Below are 17,911 nucleotides of genomic sequence, written 5' to 3'. Positions count from 1 at the left end.
CTGTCCCCTGGCCTGGCTGGGTCGAGCTCAGCACGGTCCTGGGTCCTGGGTCCTGGGGAAGGGCAGTCGGGTGTGAGTGCCGCAGTCACCACCGCGTGTTTCCACTTGCTTCCAAGAATGGCCGAGCTGCTGCCGGTTCTCCTTGGCCAGGAAGGACTTTGGGGTGCGCCTGCCACCCACCATCCTGGCTCCTGGCACAGAGGCCAGGCTGGGCCCCTCGCTGCCTTACTGGAGTGTGGAGGGAGGGGAAGCGGGGTTTAGGTGCATCGAGCCGACAGCTGGCTCGGGAAAGGACATTGCAGGGCATTCCCGCCCTGACAGTGGTGGCAGCGTTCATCCAGCTTGGCCAGTGGCGAGTTGCTAAGTTGGGAGAAACTTCTGAACCATCAGCAATAAACATACATTGAATTATCTTTCTGGAGAGTAAGATTACGTTATCACAAGAGATGCAGGCAAAAGTATCGAGGTGTGTCGGGAATTAAAGTATTGTTATTTTCCTGGAGTTTGTGAAATTTATTGGTATTATTGCCTTTTTAAATTTTGTTTCTTTTCTCATTCTATGTCAATTTTCTCTTTGTGTCTGATTTCGTGCTGTGGCCTTGTATTTTTTTGGAAAAAGCCTTAGGTGTGTCCCCCACAGCCGGCTGCCCTGGGCGCCCACAGGGCGGCACCAGCACCACAGGATGCAGACCGGTTGCTCAGAGCTGGGAAGCTTGGATGGCGGCAGCAGGAGGCAGGGGCCAGTCTGGGGACGGCGGCAGCCTTGGGGCGCCTGGGCGGGTGTCTCGGCCCCAAAGCAGACAGACTTCTGTTCAGCATTTCCAGAACGTGGGTGAGCGGGCGCCCGCGGCTGACCCGCTGCCCATGGCGCTGCCTGCCCGGGCCGTGTGCCTGGGGTGCGTCGAGCCACCCCCCTCACCGCAGCTCTCGGCCTTCTGCTCCGAGCACTCGGTGGACATGAGCTGGGGGACGGTCCTTGGATCCTTGTGTCAGCTGAAAGTGTCCTCACGCACCACCACGCCCGGCCCTCTCCCTGCCAGCCCACCAGGGGATGACAGGACCACAGCCTTTCCATGGCTTCATTTAATTTCTCAGGTTTCTTTGTCCCCACAGCTCTCCCATGACTAAAAACCATGAGTTTGTAGCCAGTTAGGCTTGTTCTGGTCGGGGTGAGAGTGACCGCCTCTCACAGCTTGTATGTCTGAATCAGACGCGCCTGGTCTGCACTCACACGAGAGCAGGTTGTGTCTGGGTACAAAGCCCTCCGCAGGACAGTCGGAGCCAGACCTGAAGTCTGGGCCAGGGAGGGGGAGGCGCCGCGCCTTCCATGCCTTCCGCTGGGGGCTGGGGGCTCGGGGCTCGGGGCTGGGTCCCTCCATTGACAAGCAGCAGGGAGGCGCTCAGATCTAGACTGGGCTCAGTGGGTGTGGGAGGTGTGGCTGCCAGCAAGGGGATCAGGGAGCTGCTGTGGGGCGGTCAGTGCCACCATCTCAGTTTGGACCTGGGTGGGGGGAGGCAGGACGCAGAATGTGGATTTTGGGTTGTCGAGTCTAACTTCAACCAAAGGCTGGGAAATGGCACATCCCATCGGGCCTCTGGCGCCGGGCCCCAGGAGTCCGCAGTATGGTGAGGGAAGCGGCATGGTAGAAATGCAGTCCCCAATCCCACCTCCTTCCAGCTGAAGATGAAGTCAACACACATTCCGAAATGTGCGGCTCAGAGCACCTGCGTTACCCCTTACACGCGCAGCCTGGGGCTGGCAGCCCCGGCTGGGTGCCAAGTGACAGCTAGCATCCTCCTCCCTGTGGTAGGTGACCTCTGCCAGTTGCTGCATGTCCCACTGTGCCACCATTTGGGTCTGACACCAGGGTCAGCAGAGCTGGCTTCCGAGGCCGCCCAGGCTGCGATGTGGCCTCAAGTGTGGCCTTGGTGGACAGTGATGGCTGGGACCGCACTGTATGTGCTGGGTGCTCCGCCAGCCTCAGGCCTCACCTGGGGCATGGGAAGGGGCTGCTAGCAAGGGCTGGCTGCAGTGACAGCCCCTCTGGCACCAGGCTCCACAGAGCAGATGAACCAGCAAGAACACAGGCTTATCCAGGCCATTTACTTAACAAAATTTTACAAAAGTCAGTGCTGATTGTGGACTCTGCCATCACAAGGGGGCCGCCTCAGCGACGACCAGGGGAAGCTCACCCTGAGGGTGCTAGAGGCCGCTGGTGGGGACCCAGAGGTGCCCCCTGGGCAGGGCGGTGTGGCAGCCAGGCCTGGGGCCCCTCAGAGGGCAGGCCGGGGCGCCACTCGGTGAGAACTGGCTCTGCCGAAGGCCCTCCGTCTGAGCTGGTCCAGTGCGCACAGCACGGGGGGCCCACAGAGGGTCCCGGGAACAACCTGGAATTTGGGAGACCCCTCACAAAACAGCTGTGGTCCCCGCCACCAAGCCAGCTGGTCAGCAGACGTGAAGTCTTTCAGATGCCAAGCTGTCCATCTCAGCAAACGTCGCTGTGAAACAGCGCCCTGTGCAGGCTCCGCGGAATGAAGGCCTTGCTGGGCGCCGGGCTGCACCGCCCGTCCCCGTGGCTGCGTGTGATGAGGCCCCCCGGCCTGCTGCCTGGCGTCCCTGAGAGCTGGCGAGATGGGACACGCTCAGGCTCCAGCACTCACGGTGGGAGAGGTGCCCACTGGCCGTAGGCCTCAGCACCCAGGCTCCGGGGTGTTTCTCGTCCCATGCGGTCTGACACAGCTGCCACCCCGCACGACCAGGGGCACACGGCGGGGCGGGCCGCGCTGTATACCCGCATGATTGTGCCGCCCGGCCCAAGGCCAAGGCCAGCAGTGGGCCCCGCGTCTCAGGCGTGGGCACGTGAGCCTCAGACTGTGGTTCAGCCACCACCGCCCTCCCTACACTTGCCTGTGACCGACCACAGATGAGCATGTGACGGCCGCTGTGGACATTTGTCTTGCTGCTCTGAAATGGCTTCTGTTCTGCAGCTCTAGAAGTTTCTACTGCCCACCCTGTGCTGTTTCCCCAAAGCAGGTGGACGCACAGTGCTGGGCACCAAACTGCCCCTGCTGAGCCCCGGTCTCCGCCCCCTGCCGCCGGCCCAGCTCCAGATCAGGTCCTCGTCCCCTCCCAGCGGGCCACACAGCAGCTTTGTGCCCGCCCCCCATGGGGCAGTCTCCACACTGACCATCAAAGCAGAGCCTCCGGTGGACCCGCCACTGTGTGCCACTCCCGCCTCCCCCAGCGTGTGCGGTGTGACCCCCAGCCGAGCTCTGGGGAACACGCGCTCCTGGGACCTGCGGCTCTCCTAGTACCTGCCCCTGGGCAGGAGAGCCGTCCCAGCAGAGGCTTGTCCTTGCCTAGTCCTGCCTGAGCCCCTGACAGGGGACAACGCAGCTGCAGTAGGAACTTCAGATGACGGAGGAAAGCTGCCGACCAGCCACGCAGCCGCCCGCCCTGCCAGTCCTCAAGGCCAGTGCTGCCCACGCCCGCCCGCCTCCTCCAGGCCCCCAGCCGCTCACGGGCCCTGCCCCACGGGGCTTTGCAGGCAACACGCCTGTGCCGCAGAGGCCGCCTGCTCTGGAGCATGGACGGGGTCGTTCGGGCAGAGAAAACGAGAACGTGGCTTGAGCGTGGAAACCCGGGCCACCCCCGCTCACCTCGGCCTGCGTCGCCGCTCCGCAGCCCGGCGGATGCACACCGTAGGCCCCGGCCCCTCCAGGCTCGCGGGGCTCGGCACCTTCCACCGCGTGACCCTCGCTCCCGGAAACGTCCTGAGGACACGAAGGGCTGTCGGCCAGCGGGGAGCCGGGGAGATGGCTGCCCCTGCTCCCCTTCTTTCGTCACAGCTCCAGCACCTGTCCCCGCAGACTGCGTGTCCCTGCCCCCCAGCCCTGCCGCTCACTGCCCTCCCGTCACCCGTCACGGGGCTAGGGGGCCCCTGCACCTTCTCACTACCTGCGGGCCTGGAGCTGTCTCCGCTGAGCCTCCTGTTCAGGCTGCCCCCACCCCACCCTCCCAGCTGTTGGCCTGGCACCAGGACAGCCAGGTGGCCCGTCGCCTCTGTCCTGGCCCACTCGGCAACCACGCCGTGCCCATCTTCACTGGGCCTGCCAGCCCCTCTGTGTCTTCCATGTTTGGAAATCTCCATGATACCGAACATGGAAGAAAGTCCTTGCCAACCTCATTGCTGAGCGCCAGCTCTCACCAGCCTGCATGGTCTCTGATAACTCGTGAGCCAGACTGCTGTCAGCTGGTGTCCCCATGAGACACAGCTGCCCCGGCTGACTTCGCTCTCCCGGCTCCTCACCCTCGCCTTGAGTGGCAGTACCCCCACTGGGCACCTCCTTCTGACCTGGTGCCCGGGGCTGGCCCGCCAAGACACCTGCCAGCCACACAGGGCGGGCACTGGCGCCTGGGCCCCAGGCACCCCCGTCCTCCCCATGCGCCTGCCTCGTCCCAACCCCAACAGCCAGCGCTTCACCACCTGGACCCCACAGGCCAGCCCGCTGTGTCCGTGGCCACAGGGGGCTGGTACAGTCATGAGCAGTCCGCCCATCTCCACCTGAGTCACTCACCTGAGCAGAGTCGACTCCGAGAACGAGCAAGAAGTTTTGCCAGCAGCGGGAGGCGTGCCACGGGCAGCGGGATGTGGACGTGCTGTCTGCGTGGTGCAGAGCTGCCCAGAGCCTTCTGGATTCGGGACTGGAAGGATGCGCGGGTTAAAGGCCGCCTCGAGAGGCTTCAGGACGGGGCGCGGTGGGCCCGACCTGTCAGGATTCTGACTCGGCGTTGCCCTCAGGAGCCTCGGTTCTCTGTCCGTTATTCTATGGACAGCCACCCTGCGAACTCCCAGCTCCTCTTCCCGCCCCCGGTCCTCTCCACGGACGTCCCTGGTGCCAAGTGACTTATTTTCATAACGGAGTGTCCCCTGCAAAGGGCAGAAGCCCCACCCGGCCAGGCATTTCGCTGGTCTTGTTCCCTGGCGTCTCCGGTGCCACACGGTTGCTCAGACCAAGAGCAGAACGAATGCTCGGCTCCGTGAAGCGGGGAGGGAGCGTCTGCGCCGCGCCCCCCACTGTCGCCAGGCCCACCCCAGAAGGAAAGAGCAGGAGGGGACGAGCGCCAAGTGCCCAGCTCGCTTCCCACTCACCCCAAAGTAATGTTCACCTGTTGCTCGGCGCTGCCCAGCCCTGCCCAGTCCAGACACCCAGGACCGCCCACGCCTCTGGGTGTCCCAGGTCACACTGACTGACCCGCCTGCTGGCCTAGGCCACGCCTTGGGGAAGCGCCCCCTCCAGAGGGCACACCAGCCATCTGAGCGATGCTGGTCGTGGCCTCCAGGGCTCCAGGCCCCTGTCCCCAGGCCTCTGCCGGGGTGCGCTGGGGCAGCCACTGGCTGGGTCCCCAGCAGCAGCCCTGACTGCGGCCAGGGCCAGAGCGCGGGAGGGCCCGTCTGCCGAGCGCTCGGGCAGAGTCGGCCTGCCCAGCCGAGCGCAGAGCGCCCTGAGCCCGCTCACCTGACCTTCACCTCCCCCGGCCGGCCTTGAGCTCTAGCCTCTTAAGTGCCGCCATATAACCCACTGGCACGGGGCGTTTTCCTCTTGGGGCTCGGTGACGGTGTCCTAGAGGATGACCACCCATGAACAACTCCTTTATGATTTCCCTCAGGCAGCCGGCTCCAACAGCGCACAGGCGGGCTGGCCCTGAATGTCCCTCCAGGGCACGGGGTGTTTTCTCTGTCCCAGGGTCACTCAGCCAAGTCCCCAGGAGGCCCTGTGCCCACCGCCCAGACCCACTGGTCTCCCGCACCCCCAGCGCTCACACTGAGACCCGAGAGCTGGCATCTCCCAGTTTCACTTTGCTCCAGGAGAGCTCATGGGGGACTGGGGGACAGGAGGGCAGCTGCAACTGGTTGCAAGAGGAGGGGCCATGGCCAGAGCATCAACCTGTGTCACCTGGTCTTCCAGGGGGCCCTACCACCCGAAGGTGGCAGGCGGGGACTTCAGGAGAGACAACGCTCTCTTTAAGGGTCAAAACAAAAACGTCCACTTTGTCAACCAAAAGTATAAGTGTGGAGTTGCTGTAAGATGCCAGTCCCGACTTAAGCCCCTTACCACCGTTTATGTACAGACCCCAGGCCCGGCTCCCCCTCACTGCCGGCCTCTAGGAAATGGTCTAAGGTAGGAACACCTTCAGCTGCCTGCTCGACTGGTACTTCTTGAAAAGCAAACCTAAAAATTTTCTCGTAGCTGACCATGGGCTGAAAAAGAAAAGAAAAACATACCAAAGTCAGGGACATACATGCTGTCACCTTATTCCAATACATAATTTTGGTACAAATGAAGTCTACAAATGATCACAGTGTTACATAACACGTTCGTCCCTAAAAGTCACCGTGCTGTCCAAAATCAGGCGGCGAAAGCCACAGGCGTAAGGGGAAAGCAAGAATAGGCCCAACATGTATCAGCCTGGTTGGGGACACACGGAAAGAGGCACCAGTAAAAATGTTAGTGCCATTTCCACGTGTTAACTGGTAGAGAGATCCATCCGTATGGTCAACCGGGCGCCTCTTGGAGAAAGACCCGAGGCCTGCAGGTTGTGAGTGCATGTGAGATGCTGGAGCGGGGTGTGTGAGGCGGACAAGACGCTCGCCCCAGGTGAGGACAGGTGTGGGAAACCCAAGACGGCTGGGAGGGGACTGGGACACATGAGCTGCATACGGAGGGGTGCAGCTTTCTGCATGCACCTGCTGGTTCTTGCAGAGTTCGCATTACGCTCAAACTGTTCCCTGATACATCAGCCATGTTGGAAGACAAGTCCCGTTTCCAACACGAGCGTGACAGCAGGGCTGACCGCGTGAAGGGCAGGCCTGGTCAGAGGGCCAGGGAAACACTGGCTTGCAGGACAAACAGTCCGTCTCTAGAGCCAGCCCAGCCTCTTCTCCCCTCTTCTTCCTTCTACTCCTTTGCTTTTATGGTGTTCGGGGTTAATCATTTAAGACGAGATGGCAAAGAAAGGGGTGATGGAAGAAAGGAAGAGAAAGAGGACCTGAGGCCGTTGCAACCCAGGCAAACGCCAGTGGTCAGGCTGGGCAGGGCGGAGGGGGCTGAGCATGGGCTCTCGGGGCCAGCTCCAGTGCCCCGTCATTACGCACAGGCTCACGTGACTCCGTGAGGCTTTCTACAGAAGGAGACTGCCGATTCCCCACGTGCCCTCGACTAGGGCCAGGAAAGCAAAGCTGGTGGATGGGGAGTGGGTGGGCTGCAGGGTGGAGGGGAAGGTGGCAGAGGAAGCGGGAGGCTCATGTGGCCAGATGGAGGAGGGGTAGGCACAGGGGGCGCCCAGCTTCTGAGTCTCCCCCAAGGGCGATCGTTTCTGCAGCCTCATGCCTTCCCTGACTCGGGAGGATGAACAGCCAGCCATGTGGCCTGGGTTGAAGGCCACACAGGAGCAGACCCCTCCCTGGCCGGCCCACCACGGCCTGAGGTCTGCCGGCCTTTCGGCCCATAAAACACTTCCTGAGTACTTTAGAAATACCTCAGAAGGTGAGATGGCCGCGGTTCCTGTCACCCAAGGTCCACCCTGGGGCGGTGGCTGAGAACCATGCTGCTTGTGGGAAGCCGGTCTTGGTGACTGAGCTGCTGTGACGCTCTCCGGAAGTTCAAAAGACCGGGAGAATTGTTCAGACTTGGCTGAAGATTCCTGAAAGCCTTCAAACTCCCCCCAGGCACTGCTGTGCTCCACTGGGTCCAGACCCGGCGTGGCGCAGGTGGAAAAGCTCCCACTGAGCCCAGAGATCCTGGCTTCCGGGGCAGGAGAAAGCTGGGAGCGCGTCCTCACCCCCTCCACATCGGCCGGGCTCTGTCTCCCAGCTGCCTCGCTTGCCCTGCTGTCTTCAGAAGCCTGGCGGAGAGCAACCTCGCCTGCTTCCCGGGGGAGGTCACTCAGAGACCCGCTTAGGAGGGGCATCCCGCCGAGCTCTCCTCCCAGCTCCCGCAGGCCTTGCATGTTGGTGTCGCCGGGCCGCATAGATGGGAAGACGCTCAGGACGCATCCACACTGTACTGGAACGGCCCAGGTGGACAGGGCCTAGGGGGCCGCTTGCTCGCCTACTGTCCAGTAGCTGCTGGTGGCTTCCCCAGGAGTGGCCTGGTGTGGGTCCTGTGCTGCTGTGGAACAGGCACCACACACGTACACAGGGTGGACACCCAGGGAAAGTGACTGGAGCCACTGTCGGGCTTCCTACACGCGCCCGGGAGACCAGTCCAGCACAGGGGCGTGTCCTAAAGACCAACTAAGTGCTGGGGGGTCGGCCCAGCCTGGGAGGTGGACGAGCTGCAGGGTCCGGCCTGGGCTGGGTGGGCAGGGGTCGGGGAGACCCAGTCCGGCCAGAGCCGGGGAGAGTCCGGGAGCCTGGGGAAGGCGGCGCCTAGAGATCCCCGAGTGTGGGGTCGGGGGCCCGTGGCGGGGCAGGCCGGAAGGCAGCAGAGGTCAGGGTCACCCGCTGAGGCAGCCCGCTGGGGCCCGGCCTGCGGCTCCCGAGGGGCGGGCTCGGGTGCACTCCGGCACCGGCGTCCGGCTCCAGCCGGCACCTACCTTGGCTGCGTCGCGCCGGCGCCGCGGGCCGCCCCAGTCCCTTCGCCCGGCTCCGGCCCGTTGCCATGCAACGACGCGCAGCAGCCCCGCTTCCGGCGTCGCCACCGTGGCGTCACGCTCCTGCGCCGCGCGGGGGCGTGGCGGCTCCAGGCCCCGCCCCCTGCGCCGCGGCCCCGCCCCTTGCGCCTGCGGAGTCCCGCGCGCCCGGCGGACCGGCGCCTCCCAGAAGCTTCGGGGAGCGAGGCTTCTGCTTAATCCTGCGAGTCCTCGGGCCGCAGCCCCGCGCGGCTCCACGCCAGCAGGCCCCGCCGTCGCCGCTGCACTGTGCAGCTGTGCGATGTGCTCCGCCGGCCCCGGGAGCACGGCGGCTGTGGGTCTTGTACACTGAATCCCCGAAACCTGGTCCTTCCTAACGTGCGGCCGGTGAGGGTCTGTCTCTGGGCGGAGAAGGGGTCCCGCTCCCTCCCTCTTGGGCCCCATGTAGTGCCCTGATTCTCGGCCCGGTCACCAGCCCCTCTGCTGCCACTACCCTAGGGCAAGGGGCACCAATGGGCCAGCCTTGCCCACCTGCCAGCTCCCTTCCCGGGAATTCCAGGCTTCGCCCCATCAGCCCCCACCCCAGTCTCATGAGCTCAACCTTGAGGAGCGAGCTTGACTCCAGCCTCCCAGACACGCCCCTCCGGGCCTGGCGAGGCGTCCACCCACACTCCGCCCCACAGTCGACCTCCCAGTCGACCTCCGCGCTCGCGTCTCCCGCCCTGTGACCTCCTTGGGCCCTGTCCTGTTTGCATGAATCACCCACTCTCTCTCTGGTCCTTCTCAGCCAAACTACTGAAAATATTAATTTTAAAAATGACCCGATGAGATCATTTTCTGAACCCTGACTGCGGCCTCCTGCCTCCACCCCCTCCCTACTTCCCGAGGGGCACGACAGCCAGCACTGCAGTGCGGGAGCAACTCAGACAGACCGCCCAACCCTGCGTGCTGTCGCCTCCACCTCACCCGGGACAGCATCGGCCCAGATGGTCCTGCTGCCCGTCCAGTGCTTGGACCCTTCACCCACTGTCCTTGCCTTCCTCACAGTCCAGGGAGCTGGAAAGGCACAGGAGGAGGATTGTCCTCATGCACAGGTGGGGAAACTGAGGCCCAGGCCCACAGTCCTGAGTTAGAAGTGTCTCCGGAGCTAGAACCAGCTCTTCTACAGTTCCCCGTGCCCTGCCTGGACCTCAGTGAAGACTGAGGATGGCACTGTGACCCTCAACATACAGGAGGAAATGACGGAGGCGCAGCACATTACCTGGTGTGGCAGCTGATTAGTGCCTCTCAGAGAAGTCCATGGCCTGACCCCCAGAACCTGTGAACATGAGACCTTGCAAGGTGAAAGGAACTTTACAGACATGATTAAGGCTCTTAAGATGGGGAGATGGCCCTGGGTTATGCTGTTGAGCCCAGTGTAATCACAAGGGCCCTTACGAGACGGAGGCAGGAGGGTCCGGTCTGGAGAGAAGGTGGAAAAGCAGAGGTCAGAGTGATGTGGGGCCGGGGGCCGGGAGTGCAGGTGGCCGCTAGAAGCTGCAGGAGACAAGGAAATACGTCTCCCCCGAAGCCTCCAGGAGGAAGGCGGCCTCTCCGCCATACCTGGAGCTGCGAGAGAATTATGTGTGTTGGGTTAAGCTGCTGCGTGCATGGTTATTTGTCACAGCAGCCACAGGACACTCATACTGAGGAGGTGCTGCTGTGGAGAAGCTAAGACTCAGAAGAGGCACAGAGGTGACTCCCACATCTGCTGCCCAGCCCTGGCCACAAGAGGGGGTGGGGGCAGCCCAAACTGCTGACAGATGGCTCCTGGCTCCTCAGGCCAGCGTCTGGGCAGATGGGGCATGACATGGGGCTCCAGCCAAGGGCCAGCCTCCAGGTGAGTGTGCAGGGCAGGCAGCTGTTCAAGGTTAGAAGCCTTTGCTATCTGGGGGAGGCTGGCCAGAGGGGTCCGGTCCCCATTAGAGTGGAGTACAGTGCGGTCAGGAAAGAGCCCGTGTGGCCCTCGCAGGCACCTCTCAGGAGGGATACCCCGGCCACCCCTGCGCCCAGCCCCGCTGAACAGGGTGGGGGCAGCTTCGTGCTGCGGCAGAACCAAGCCTGCCCGTCCCAGCCTCCGGGGGAGCCGTCCCCTCCCCCGGAGCCCAGCATCCCTGATGAGCGATGGGGAGGGGCCCTTCAGCCCAGCAAGCACTAGGAGCACCAGGTGTCCTGCTCTTCTGGGGTCCTCAGACCCAAGTCCTTGGGGTGAGTCAAGGAGGATACCCAGCCCTGGCCAGAGTCGCTACTTGGCTTGGGGGAGAGTGAGGCAGCTAGAGGCCAGGGCCCGCCCCCCTCGAGGCCCCCCACCCCACCCCCGTGCAAAGGACTGGGCAGGAGGGCAGCTGAGGAGGCCCAGATGCCCCACCCGCCCGTTGCGCCCCTCTGGCTGGGCTGGGTTAGGACAGAGACGGTAGCAAGAGCTATTTTTGCTTATGCTGCTGGCTGCTGCAAGGAGACATCAATCATTGATGCTCAGGGCGTCCCTGGAGCAGCCAGCCAGGCGGGTGGGGCAGAGTGGGAACTCTGTAGAGATGTGGCTGGCAGCCCCAGCCTCGCCCTGGCCCCACCAGTGCACTGTACCCCAGAACTGGTACCCAGGTACCCAGCCTGAGGAGGCTGTGGGCAAGCCTGGGACCTCTGGCCAGCTGGCCAGGGCCGGGACTGGGTGTGGCTCCTAGTGTCCCTGGTGGTTCCCAGGAAGAGGTCGGGCCTGAGTGAGTCAACTGGAAGGAGCACTACCGAATCCCCGCAGCCCCCGCTCTGCGGGTGACACTCAGAGATGGTGCAGGGCCTGGTATGTGCTGGGGGTGGCCGTAAGTTGGGCCCCGTCTCCATGCCTTGAGGGGGCAGCAGTTCCTGAGCCATCCCCACCTGCCGTGGCCTTCCACAGTGGGGTACCTGTCCCCAGAGGGGGACATCAGATGGGGCTGGGCGTGATGACAGAGGCTCCTGGCAGCACAGAGCTCTGCAGCAGACTGACTGCCAGGCTTCGGATGGGGGTAGGGACAGGCAGCGGTGGCACAGATGGGCTTCTTAGGTCCCAGCCGGGCTGGCCTTGTCTCCCCTGTCTGGCCCTGTGGTCTCGGGGCCAGGCTGGGGCTTCAGAGTCCCCTGCAAGTGGGCGGAGGAATGGGGAGGGAGAGGAGATGGGCAGAATGAGGCAGGACCCAGTCTGGCTGGCCTTGGGGGGCGAGGGCCAACTCTAGGCAGTCTCCCTCAGCACGCTGCAGCCCACCCTCTGTGGGTACACTTCCCACGGGGCCGGGGCCTCCAAGAGGGCACATGGGGACAAGCGCAGCAGGTGACACTAGCCTTCTGTGTCAGAGCTGGCAAGAGAGGAATAGGGGCAGCCCCTGGGTGAGGGTCCCTGCCCCCTCACCACTTGGGCCTGGCCAGTGCTGCGTCAGCTCCCAGCTGCAAGGTGAGCAAGGCTCTAGCAGGACAGCGTAAGGCCGTCCAGGCCTCGCCAAGGCCAAGGGCAGAAGTGGCCCCAGGGAGGGTCCCTGCTGCAGCCTCCCCCAGGCCCCGGCTGGCCAGGGGTCCCAGGGACCACCCCGCTGCTCAGGGACCAGCAGTGTGTGGCTCAGCTTCTCCCTCAGCAGTCATGCGGGACCCCTTCCCCTGGCCTCTGTGTAGGGAGGCGGCCCCCAGGCCATCCGCCCGGGGCTCCACTTTCCCTCGACCCTCTGTGCATGGTAGTGGACAACAAAGACATGTCACGGTGTCACACTGCATTTGGATGGGCCCAGGTCCACACAGCTTCACCGAGGTCCCATGCCTAATGGGGCAGGGGTCACGGGGCTGGCAGGCCGAGCCCCCTGACAGACCTGCGCAGATGACAGGCACACCCAGGGATACAGACTGCTCCCCGACCCGGTGGCCCCCAGTGTCCATAAGCGACCGGCTCCCAGGCGGGCTGAGCAAAGCCGGTCTCCAGGGAGCGAGGCAAAAGCAGGGGCTCCGGCCCCAGGCTTGCTGTCCGGCCTGAGAAAACACGGCAGTGCAGGAGGCGTGAGACCCACGCCCCAGGGCCCCACCTGAAGGCCAGAGCTATGCTTCATCATGCCATGGGCTCGAGACGCGGGAGGCTGCCAGGGCCTCTTCCAGGCAGTGATCTGACCTGTCGCTGGAAGGCTGCCCGGCTGCAGCCCGGCTAACGGGAACCGCCGAGCCTGAGTCATCCGGTGGCAGGCTCACCAGGGCCCTGCCGACCATGTGCATGCCAGCGAGCTTAGGATGCTGCACTCTGGTGTGCGCACGTGTGCATCTGTGCATCTGTGTCCTGCCGTGTCTGTCCTGGCACATGGGCCCACATGGGTGCACACATGTGAGTGTGCGTGCCTGTCTCTGAGTGCATGGGACACGTCCAAGTAGATCTGTGTCTGTGCGTTCATGTGAGTGTGTCATCTCATCTGTGACTTTGTGTCTGTGTCAAGTCTGTGTCTGTGTGCAGCATGGCCTGCAGGTAAAGGAAGGATGTGTGTCCATTAGTCAGTCCCCGCACCATTCCTGGGCAGCCCTCAGGAGTGGTCCTCCTTGGCGGTGGCTCTGCTCTCCGGGGTGTGTTCTGGCCCAGGCTGTCCCCCGCAGCTCCAAGGTGCCCTTACGCCAGCCTGAGCCTCACTAACTCCTTCCGCAAAAGAGAGCTGTCCCCGCCTGCCCACTCCCTGCCCCTCCCTCAGACCTGCCACCCTGTGCACAGCAGGCAAGCGAGAGGCCCCCACTGTCCCGCTCCAGCGCTCACCAAGACCCCTCTGCCAGCTTCCAGAGCATCCTGGAACCCGCCCGCCCGCTATCCCCTCCTGTGGCTGCCCTGGTCCAGCCACCACCCTCCTACAGGGCTCCTGACTCCCCGCAGTGTCCCTGGGCACACTGTGCAGTCCTTCCTCAGCTCCCACCGCCCAGGCTAGCTGGCCCCTGCCCCCAGCCCCACTGGGCCTCACTGTCAGCCGGAGCCAGCTCGGCTCTCTCGTCCCTGTCCTCTGCACACGCACTACTCAGTTGCCTCTGTCCAGAACACTTCCCGCTCTCCCGAGGTCGCAGTGTAGGCTGTCCTCCAGGAGCCTTCCAGGACCCCTCCTACCCACGCCCATGGCCACATCGTGCCACGCCGCAGAGCACACCTCCAGACCGGGAGCCCCCAGGGCAGGGGTCAGATCACAAGCCACAGCTACCTTTCCTACTTCCCGCAGCCAGGGTGCCCCGCACCCAGCTTATGACTAAAATGTCCGTCTCCGGACTAGGAGGTGAGACCGCGGCGCGCAGGTCGAGTCCGGGAGACTCTGGAGACCCCTCCCTAGCAGGGGTCCAAAGCCAAGTCCCTGGACACAAAAAGGCCGGCTGGGGGCGCGGGGCGGGGCCAAGCGAGGGGCGAGGCTGGCCTGCTGTGGGGACAGGCGTGGGGGTCGGACTCTGGGTGGGACGAGAGCAGGCTTAGGGGGCGCGGCCGGAGGGGCGTGGCCTGGGCCTGCGGAGCACTTGCTGGTGGAGGCTGCTCTTGGGCGGGGCCTGGCCGACAGGGGGCGGGGTCGGGAGCGCGGCAGCCAATGGGCTGAATGAGGCCGGCGGCACCGCCCGCGCTCGCTCCGCAGTGGCCGGGCGCGAGCTGGGCGGGCCGGGGCGGGGTCCGCGCGGTGCCAGGGTCCGGCGGCGCGGGCTCTGTCCGCAGTCCGAGGCGGGCGGTCAGCTGCAGCGCAAGGCAGCGGAGGCCGAGCGCGGCGCCCGCCCGCCCCCTGGGCCGCCCGCGCGCTGGAGCCGGACCCGCGACTGGACGCGAAGGGCCGCCGCCGGCCCGCACCGCCCGGCCGCCGCGATGTGCGACTGCTTCCACATGGTGCTGCCCACCTGGCCCGGGGCCCCCGGCAGCGGTGCGCCTCCTCCTCGCCTGCAGCCCGCTCCCCTGGGGCGGGTGGGCTCCGCGCGGGGGCGCGCGCTGGGCGCGTCTGGCACGCGCAGCGCAGGCGGGGCGGCGGCGCCTCCAGGACCCGCCCGCGGTCTCGCGCGCGTCTCTGCGCCTGGGGGGCGGCTGGGTTCTGCCTCGCTCCTCCTGCGTCTCGCCCTTTACCTGTCCCTGTCTCTCGGCCTCCCACTCCTCTCTGCCTCTCGGCCGCTCACTTCGGTCGCTAATTCATCTGCCACTCACTCTGTCGCTCCGCGCCTCTTTGTCGCTCACTTCCCGGCTGTCTCTCCCTCTCTGTCACTGTTCCCCTGCTGTAACCCTCTGGGAAGTTGTCTTGTCCCTTGAGCCCGCGGCTCACCAGGCCTGCCCTCTGACATGTTTGCAGGGAGAGTTATTGGTCTTGGCTGGAGACTGGCAGGCTGAGCTGGGCTGGGCTGGGTCTGCGCTGTGGCTCCTGTGTGGCTGGGTCACTCGTTAGGTGGTGGCTTTGGCAGGGCTAGACCTGAGGTCTGGGGCTTGGAGAGGGGCTTGAGTAAGGTCAGAGTTCAGGCCACAGGGTCCCCAGAGCTGGGCAAGGGGAGGTGGGTGTTGCCCATGGGGCAGAACCCCTCTTTCTGCCCCCTGGCGACAGAGTGGGGATCAGGCACTCTCTGTCTGCCCGTTATCTGTCTGTCCCGGCACTGGGCCTGGTTCCAGGCCTGGGTATCTCAGCATCTTGGAGGGCAGGGCGGGGCCGGGGGGGGCAGTCCTTCCCGCTTCCGGTCAGTGATGCTGGTCAGTAATGCGGCAGCGTAGCCTCGCCCAGGACACCTGGCCAGCTGCCAACAAGGGGGCCGGGACAGGGCTGCACTGGCGCAGGCTGGACCCCCTCCTTGGGGAACGCAGGTCGATGATGGTGCAGCTGATGGAGGGAGGTGGGCTGGTCCTTGGCCTGGGCATGCCACGGGCCCTCTTGTTGCCCATTTGTCTGGTGAGCACTGAGGCCCACTGACCTCCTGTTTGGGCCTCCCTCACCCAGATGGGAGCCCTGGGCAGCTGGCGGGCCCCCAGCCCCATCCTCCTGACTCCGGCTGGCCCTGGCCTCATCTCTGGGGACCCACCACATGACAGGGAGAGGGAATGGGAGCCGAAGGACGTGGGGCCGTAGCCTGCCTCCAGCTTCCTCACTCAGGTGCCCAGAGAACCCCAGGCTGCAGCCTCTAGGGTCCACCTCACCCACCCTCCTGCCTCCCCCGCTGGGGCCCAGCTTCTCTGCTTGGACTTAGTGGTTCCCTGGCCTACGAATCCATCTGCTCTTAGGGAACAAGGTCAGTGGCTCTCACGGGGCATTGGGAGACGTGCTGGAGCAGAGCAGGGCTGTCCGACAAACGGGTTCTTGGCCCGCTTCACAGGAGGCATCATTCCTGATAAGGGCCCCAGGGGTACGGCCCAGGCCTTTTCCAGGTGCAGCTCATTCCCAGCAGGCCAGGAGGGACCGCCCACCCTTGTCTTTCTGGCCAGTCCAAGCCTGCCCTCCTGCGCCAGCCATACCAGGTCCTCTGAAGACCCCTAGCCTGTCTGCACCCCTGCCTGGGGCCTGGGGGAAGGGAGCCATCTCCTGTCCAGCCTGCACACGGAGGCTGCCCCTGGTGGCTGCACAGGGAACACACTGGGGCAGGGACCCACCCAGGCTCACTGCCCCTGGCTGGTCCCAACACCCCTCAGCCCATGCTGCCCTCCCAGGGGATCTTCCTTAGTCCCGTGGGGGACAGGAGCCACACCCAGGTGCAGCTCCCATGCACGGTACCAGCCTCTTCACCCCATGATGGGCCCAGCTCTCACACCCCTTCCTGTCCCTTGGGCCACTGGGCAGCTAGGCTGACAGGGGGCCACTGACCCTAGCCTGGGCCCTGCTTTGCACCTGCAAGCCCCTGGCTAGGCCTGAGACCACCCCACCCCCAAACCGAGCAGGCCCTGCTGGGGCCAGGGAGGCCCAGGTGCAGTGATGTGTCGTGAGGGGTATGGATGGTCTGTACTTTGAGGAGGTGGCTGTGACCACGCTGGGCCCTTTCCCCAGAGCGGAGCGATGCCAGGAGTCCCTAGGCGGCCCCACCCGTCCGAACCAGGCTGGTGGCCTCTGCATGGCCCTAGGCTTGGGCCACGAGGAGCAGTGGGCTGGATCTTGCACCTGTGGACAGCAGTGACCATGGCCGCCCACGTCCGGGGCGGGGCAGAGAGGCAGAGTGTGCAGCCAGGGAGGCCGAGTCAGCACCAGCGAGCAGGTCTCTGTGCTGCCTGCACTGGAGGCCTCCCTTGGGTTTTCGCACTGGTGGACAGCTGTGTCCCCATTCTGCAGACAGGGACACTGAGTCCTGGACCAGCATGGAGCCTCTCTGGCCTCCCCAGCACCTGGAGCGGCCATGTCACATGCTTCGTGCAGTGACGTCTGACAGGCACTGGCTCTGTCCTGCCCTACCAGGCAGGGGGGCCGACAGGCAAGGGCGCCTCCTCGTGCCCCTCTCTGGCTTAGAAGTGTCCTTGGCAGAGGCGGTGAGGAAGAGGCAGCAGAGGTCATCCCAGGCTGGGGCGCTGACCCTCCTGAGGTTGAGTCTCGAAGCCACCACTGATAACAGCGTCTGTTCCTGGCAGCACCCCCAGGTCTTTTCCTGATGGAGAAACTGAGGCTGGCAGCCCGGCTCCTGCCCCAAGTCCTCAGACGGGGTGGGGCCCAGGAGTGGGTAGGAGACCCGTGTGCCCAAAGCAGTGCGAGCCCACTTCCCCCGCGGCAGGAAGGCCCAAGCTCTCCTGTCCTGGGCCAGGCTAGGAGCCACCTCTGCCAGGAAGCCCCTCGGGTTCCTGGGCCCACCCCAGCTGTCCTTCAGTTCCGACCCTCTCTGCAGCCTTCCAGGTCTGCCCTTTGCTGGAGGGGTCTGCATTTTAGGTTCAGCCTGGGGCTCGCTTGCCCCGGGGTGGGGGAGTGGCAGTGCCAGGGAGGAGCACCCCAGGCAGGTGGCATGAGGCATTTGCCATCTGGGGGCCCCCGCCACCCACTTCAGGGGGGAAGAACCCAGATCTCCCCAGCTCTGCCTGGGTGGGGGCAGGAGAAAACAGTGTTAATGGGGGGTGCCTGCCACCCATTCATGTGTCTGTGTGTCCCAGGGCCCCGGGGCTTGGGCGATCAGCAGTTGGGGAGCGGGGCTTCACCACCGCTCGCTCCTCTGGCAAAGGCGGGTCAGGCACGGCTCTGCCGTCAGTGCAGCCTCAGGGGCATGGAGGAGTTAGGGGGCTCCTGACGGGGACACAGCACAGACAGGAGGGCTGGAGAGTGGCAGCGGGCGAGTGGCAAGTGGCTTAAC

General features: G+C 64.6%; 2 protein-coding genes across 4 annotated transcripts in view; one reads left to right on the top strand and one right to left on the bottom strand.

Annotated features, from left to right (window-relative positions):
- Nucleotides 1–478: 478 nt before the first annotated feature.
- Nucleotides 479–8,715, bottom strand: CLBA1 (clathrin binding box of aftiphilin containing 1). Of its 3 annotated transcripts, XM_039876585.1 has the most exons (6): nt 8,600–8,715; nt 7,541–8,172; nt 6,118–6,263; nt 4,579–4,705; nt 3,661–3,774; nt 479–2,624 (listed from the first exon to the last, which is right to left on the bottom strand). In XM_039876585.1, the coding sequence occupies exons 2-6, from the start codon at nt 8,030–8,032 to the stop codon at nt 2,487–2,489; spliced, it is 1,017 nt and encodes a 338-aa protein (XP_039732519.1). In that variant the 5' UTR covers nt 8,033–8,172; nt 8,600–8,715; the 3' UTR covers nt 479–2,486. The 3 variants fall into 3 exon arrangements, with proteins under 3 accessions (XP_039732519.1, XP_039732518.1, XP_039732520.1); XM_039876584.1 differs by lacking the exon at nt 8,600–8,715 and having other exon boundaries at nt 7,541–8,532; XM_039876586.1 differs by lacking the exon at nt 8,600–8,715 and having other exon boundaries at nt 6,136–6,263; nt 7,541–8,532.
- A 1,769-nt stretch (nt 8,716–10,484) lies between these two features.
- Nucleotides 10,485–17,911, top strand: part of AHNAK2 (AHNAK nucleoprotein 2) — a 35,523-nt gene continuing 28,096 nt past the window's right edge. Inside the window, exons 1-2 of the mRNA XM_039876613.1 lie at nt 10,485–10,514; nt 14,346–14,544. Of these exons, the coding sequence (XP_039732547.1) occupies nt 10,485–10,514; nt 14,346–14,544 (229 nt within the window). The remainder of the gene's footprint in view (nt 10,515–14,345; nt 14,545–17,911) is intronic.

The sequence above is a fragment of the Pteropus medius genome, unplaced genomic scaffold, assembly GCF_902729225.1.
Source record: "Pteropus medius unplaced genomic scaffold, Ma_sr-lr_union100, whole genome shotgun sequence".
In the NCBI taxonomy this organism is placed as follows: Eukaryota; Metazoa; Chordata; class Mammalia; order Chiroptera; family Pteropodidae; genus Pteropus; species Pteropus medius.
Note: the sequence above shows the minus strand (reverse complement) of the source record. Positions and strands in the feature narration are given on the sequence as shown.

What these genes read in the sequence shown, in the direction of transcription:
- CLBA1 (XM_039876585.1), bottom strand. Translation starts at nt 8,032, where the DNA reads ATGCGGCCCGGCGACACCAACATGCAAGGCCTGCGGGAGCTGGGAGGA. An exon ending in GGGTCTGTACATAAACGGTG is followed by an intron (nt 4,706 to 6,117) that starts GTAAGGGGCTTA and finishes GCATCCTTCCAG; the next exon opens with TCCCGAATCCAGAAGGCTCT. An exon ending in GAGCGGCGACGCAGGCCGAG is followed by an intron (nt 2,625 to 3,660) that starts GTGAGCGGGGGT and finishes CCATCTCGCCAG; the next exon opens with CTCTCAGGGACGCCAGGCAG.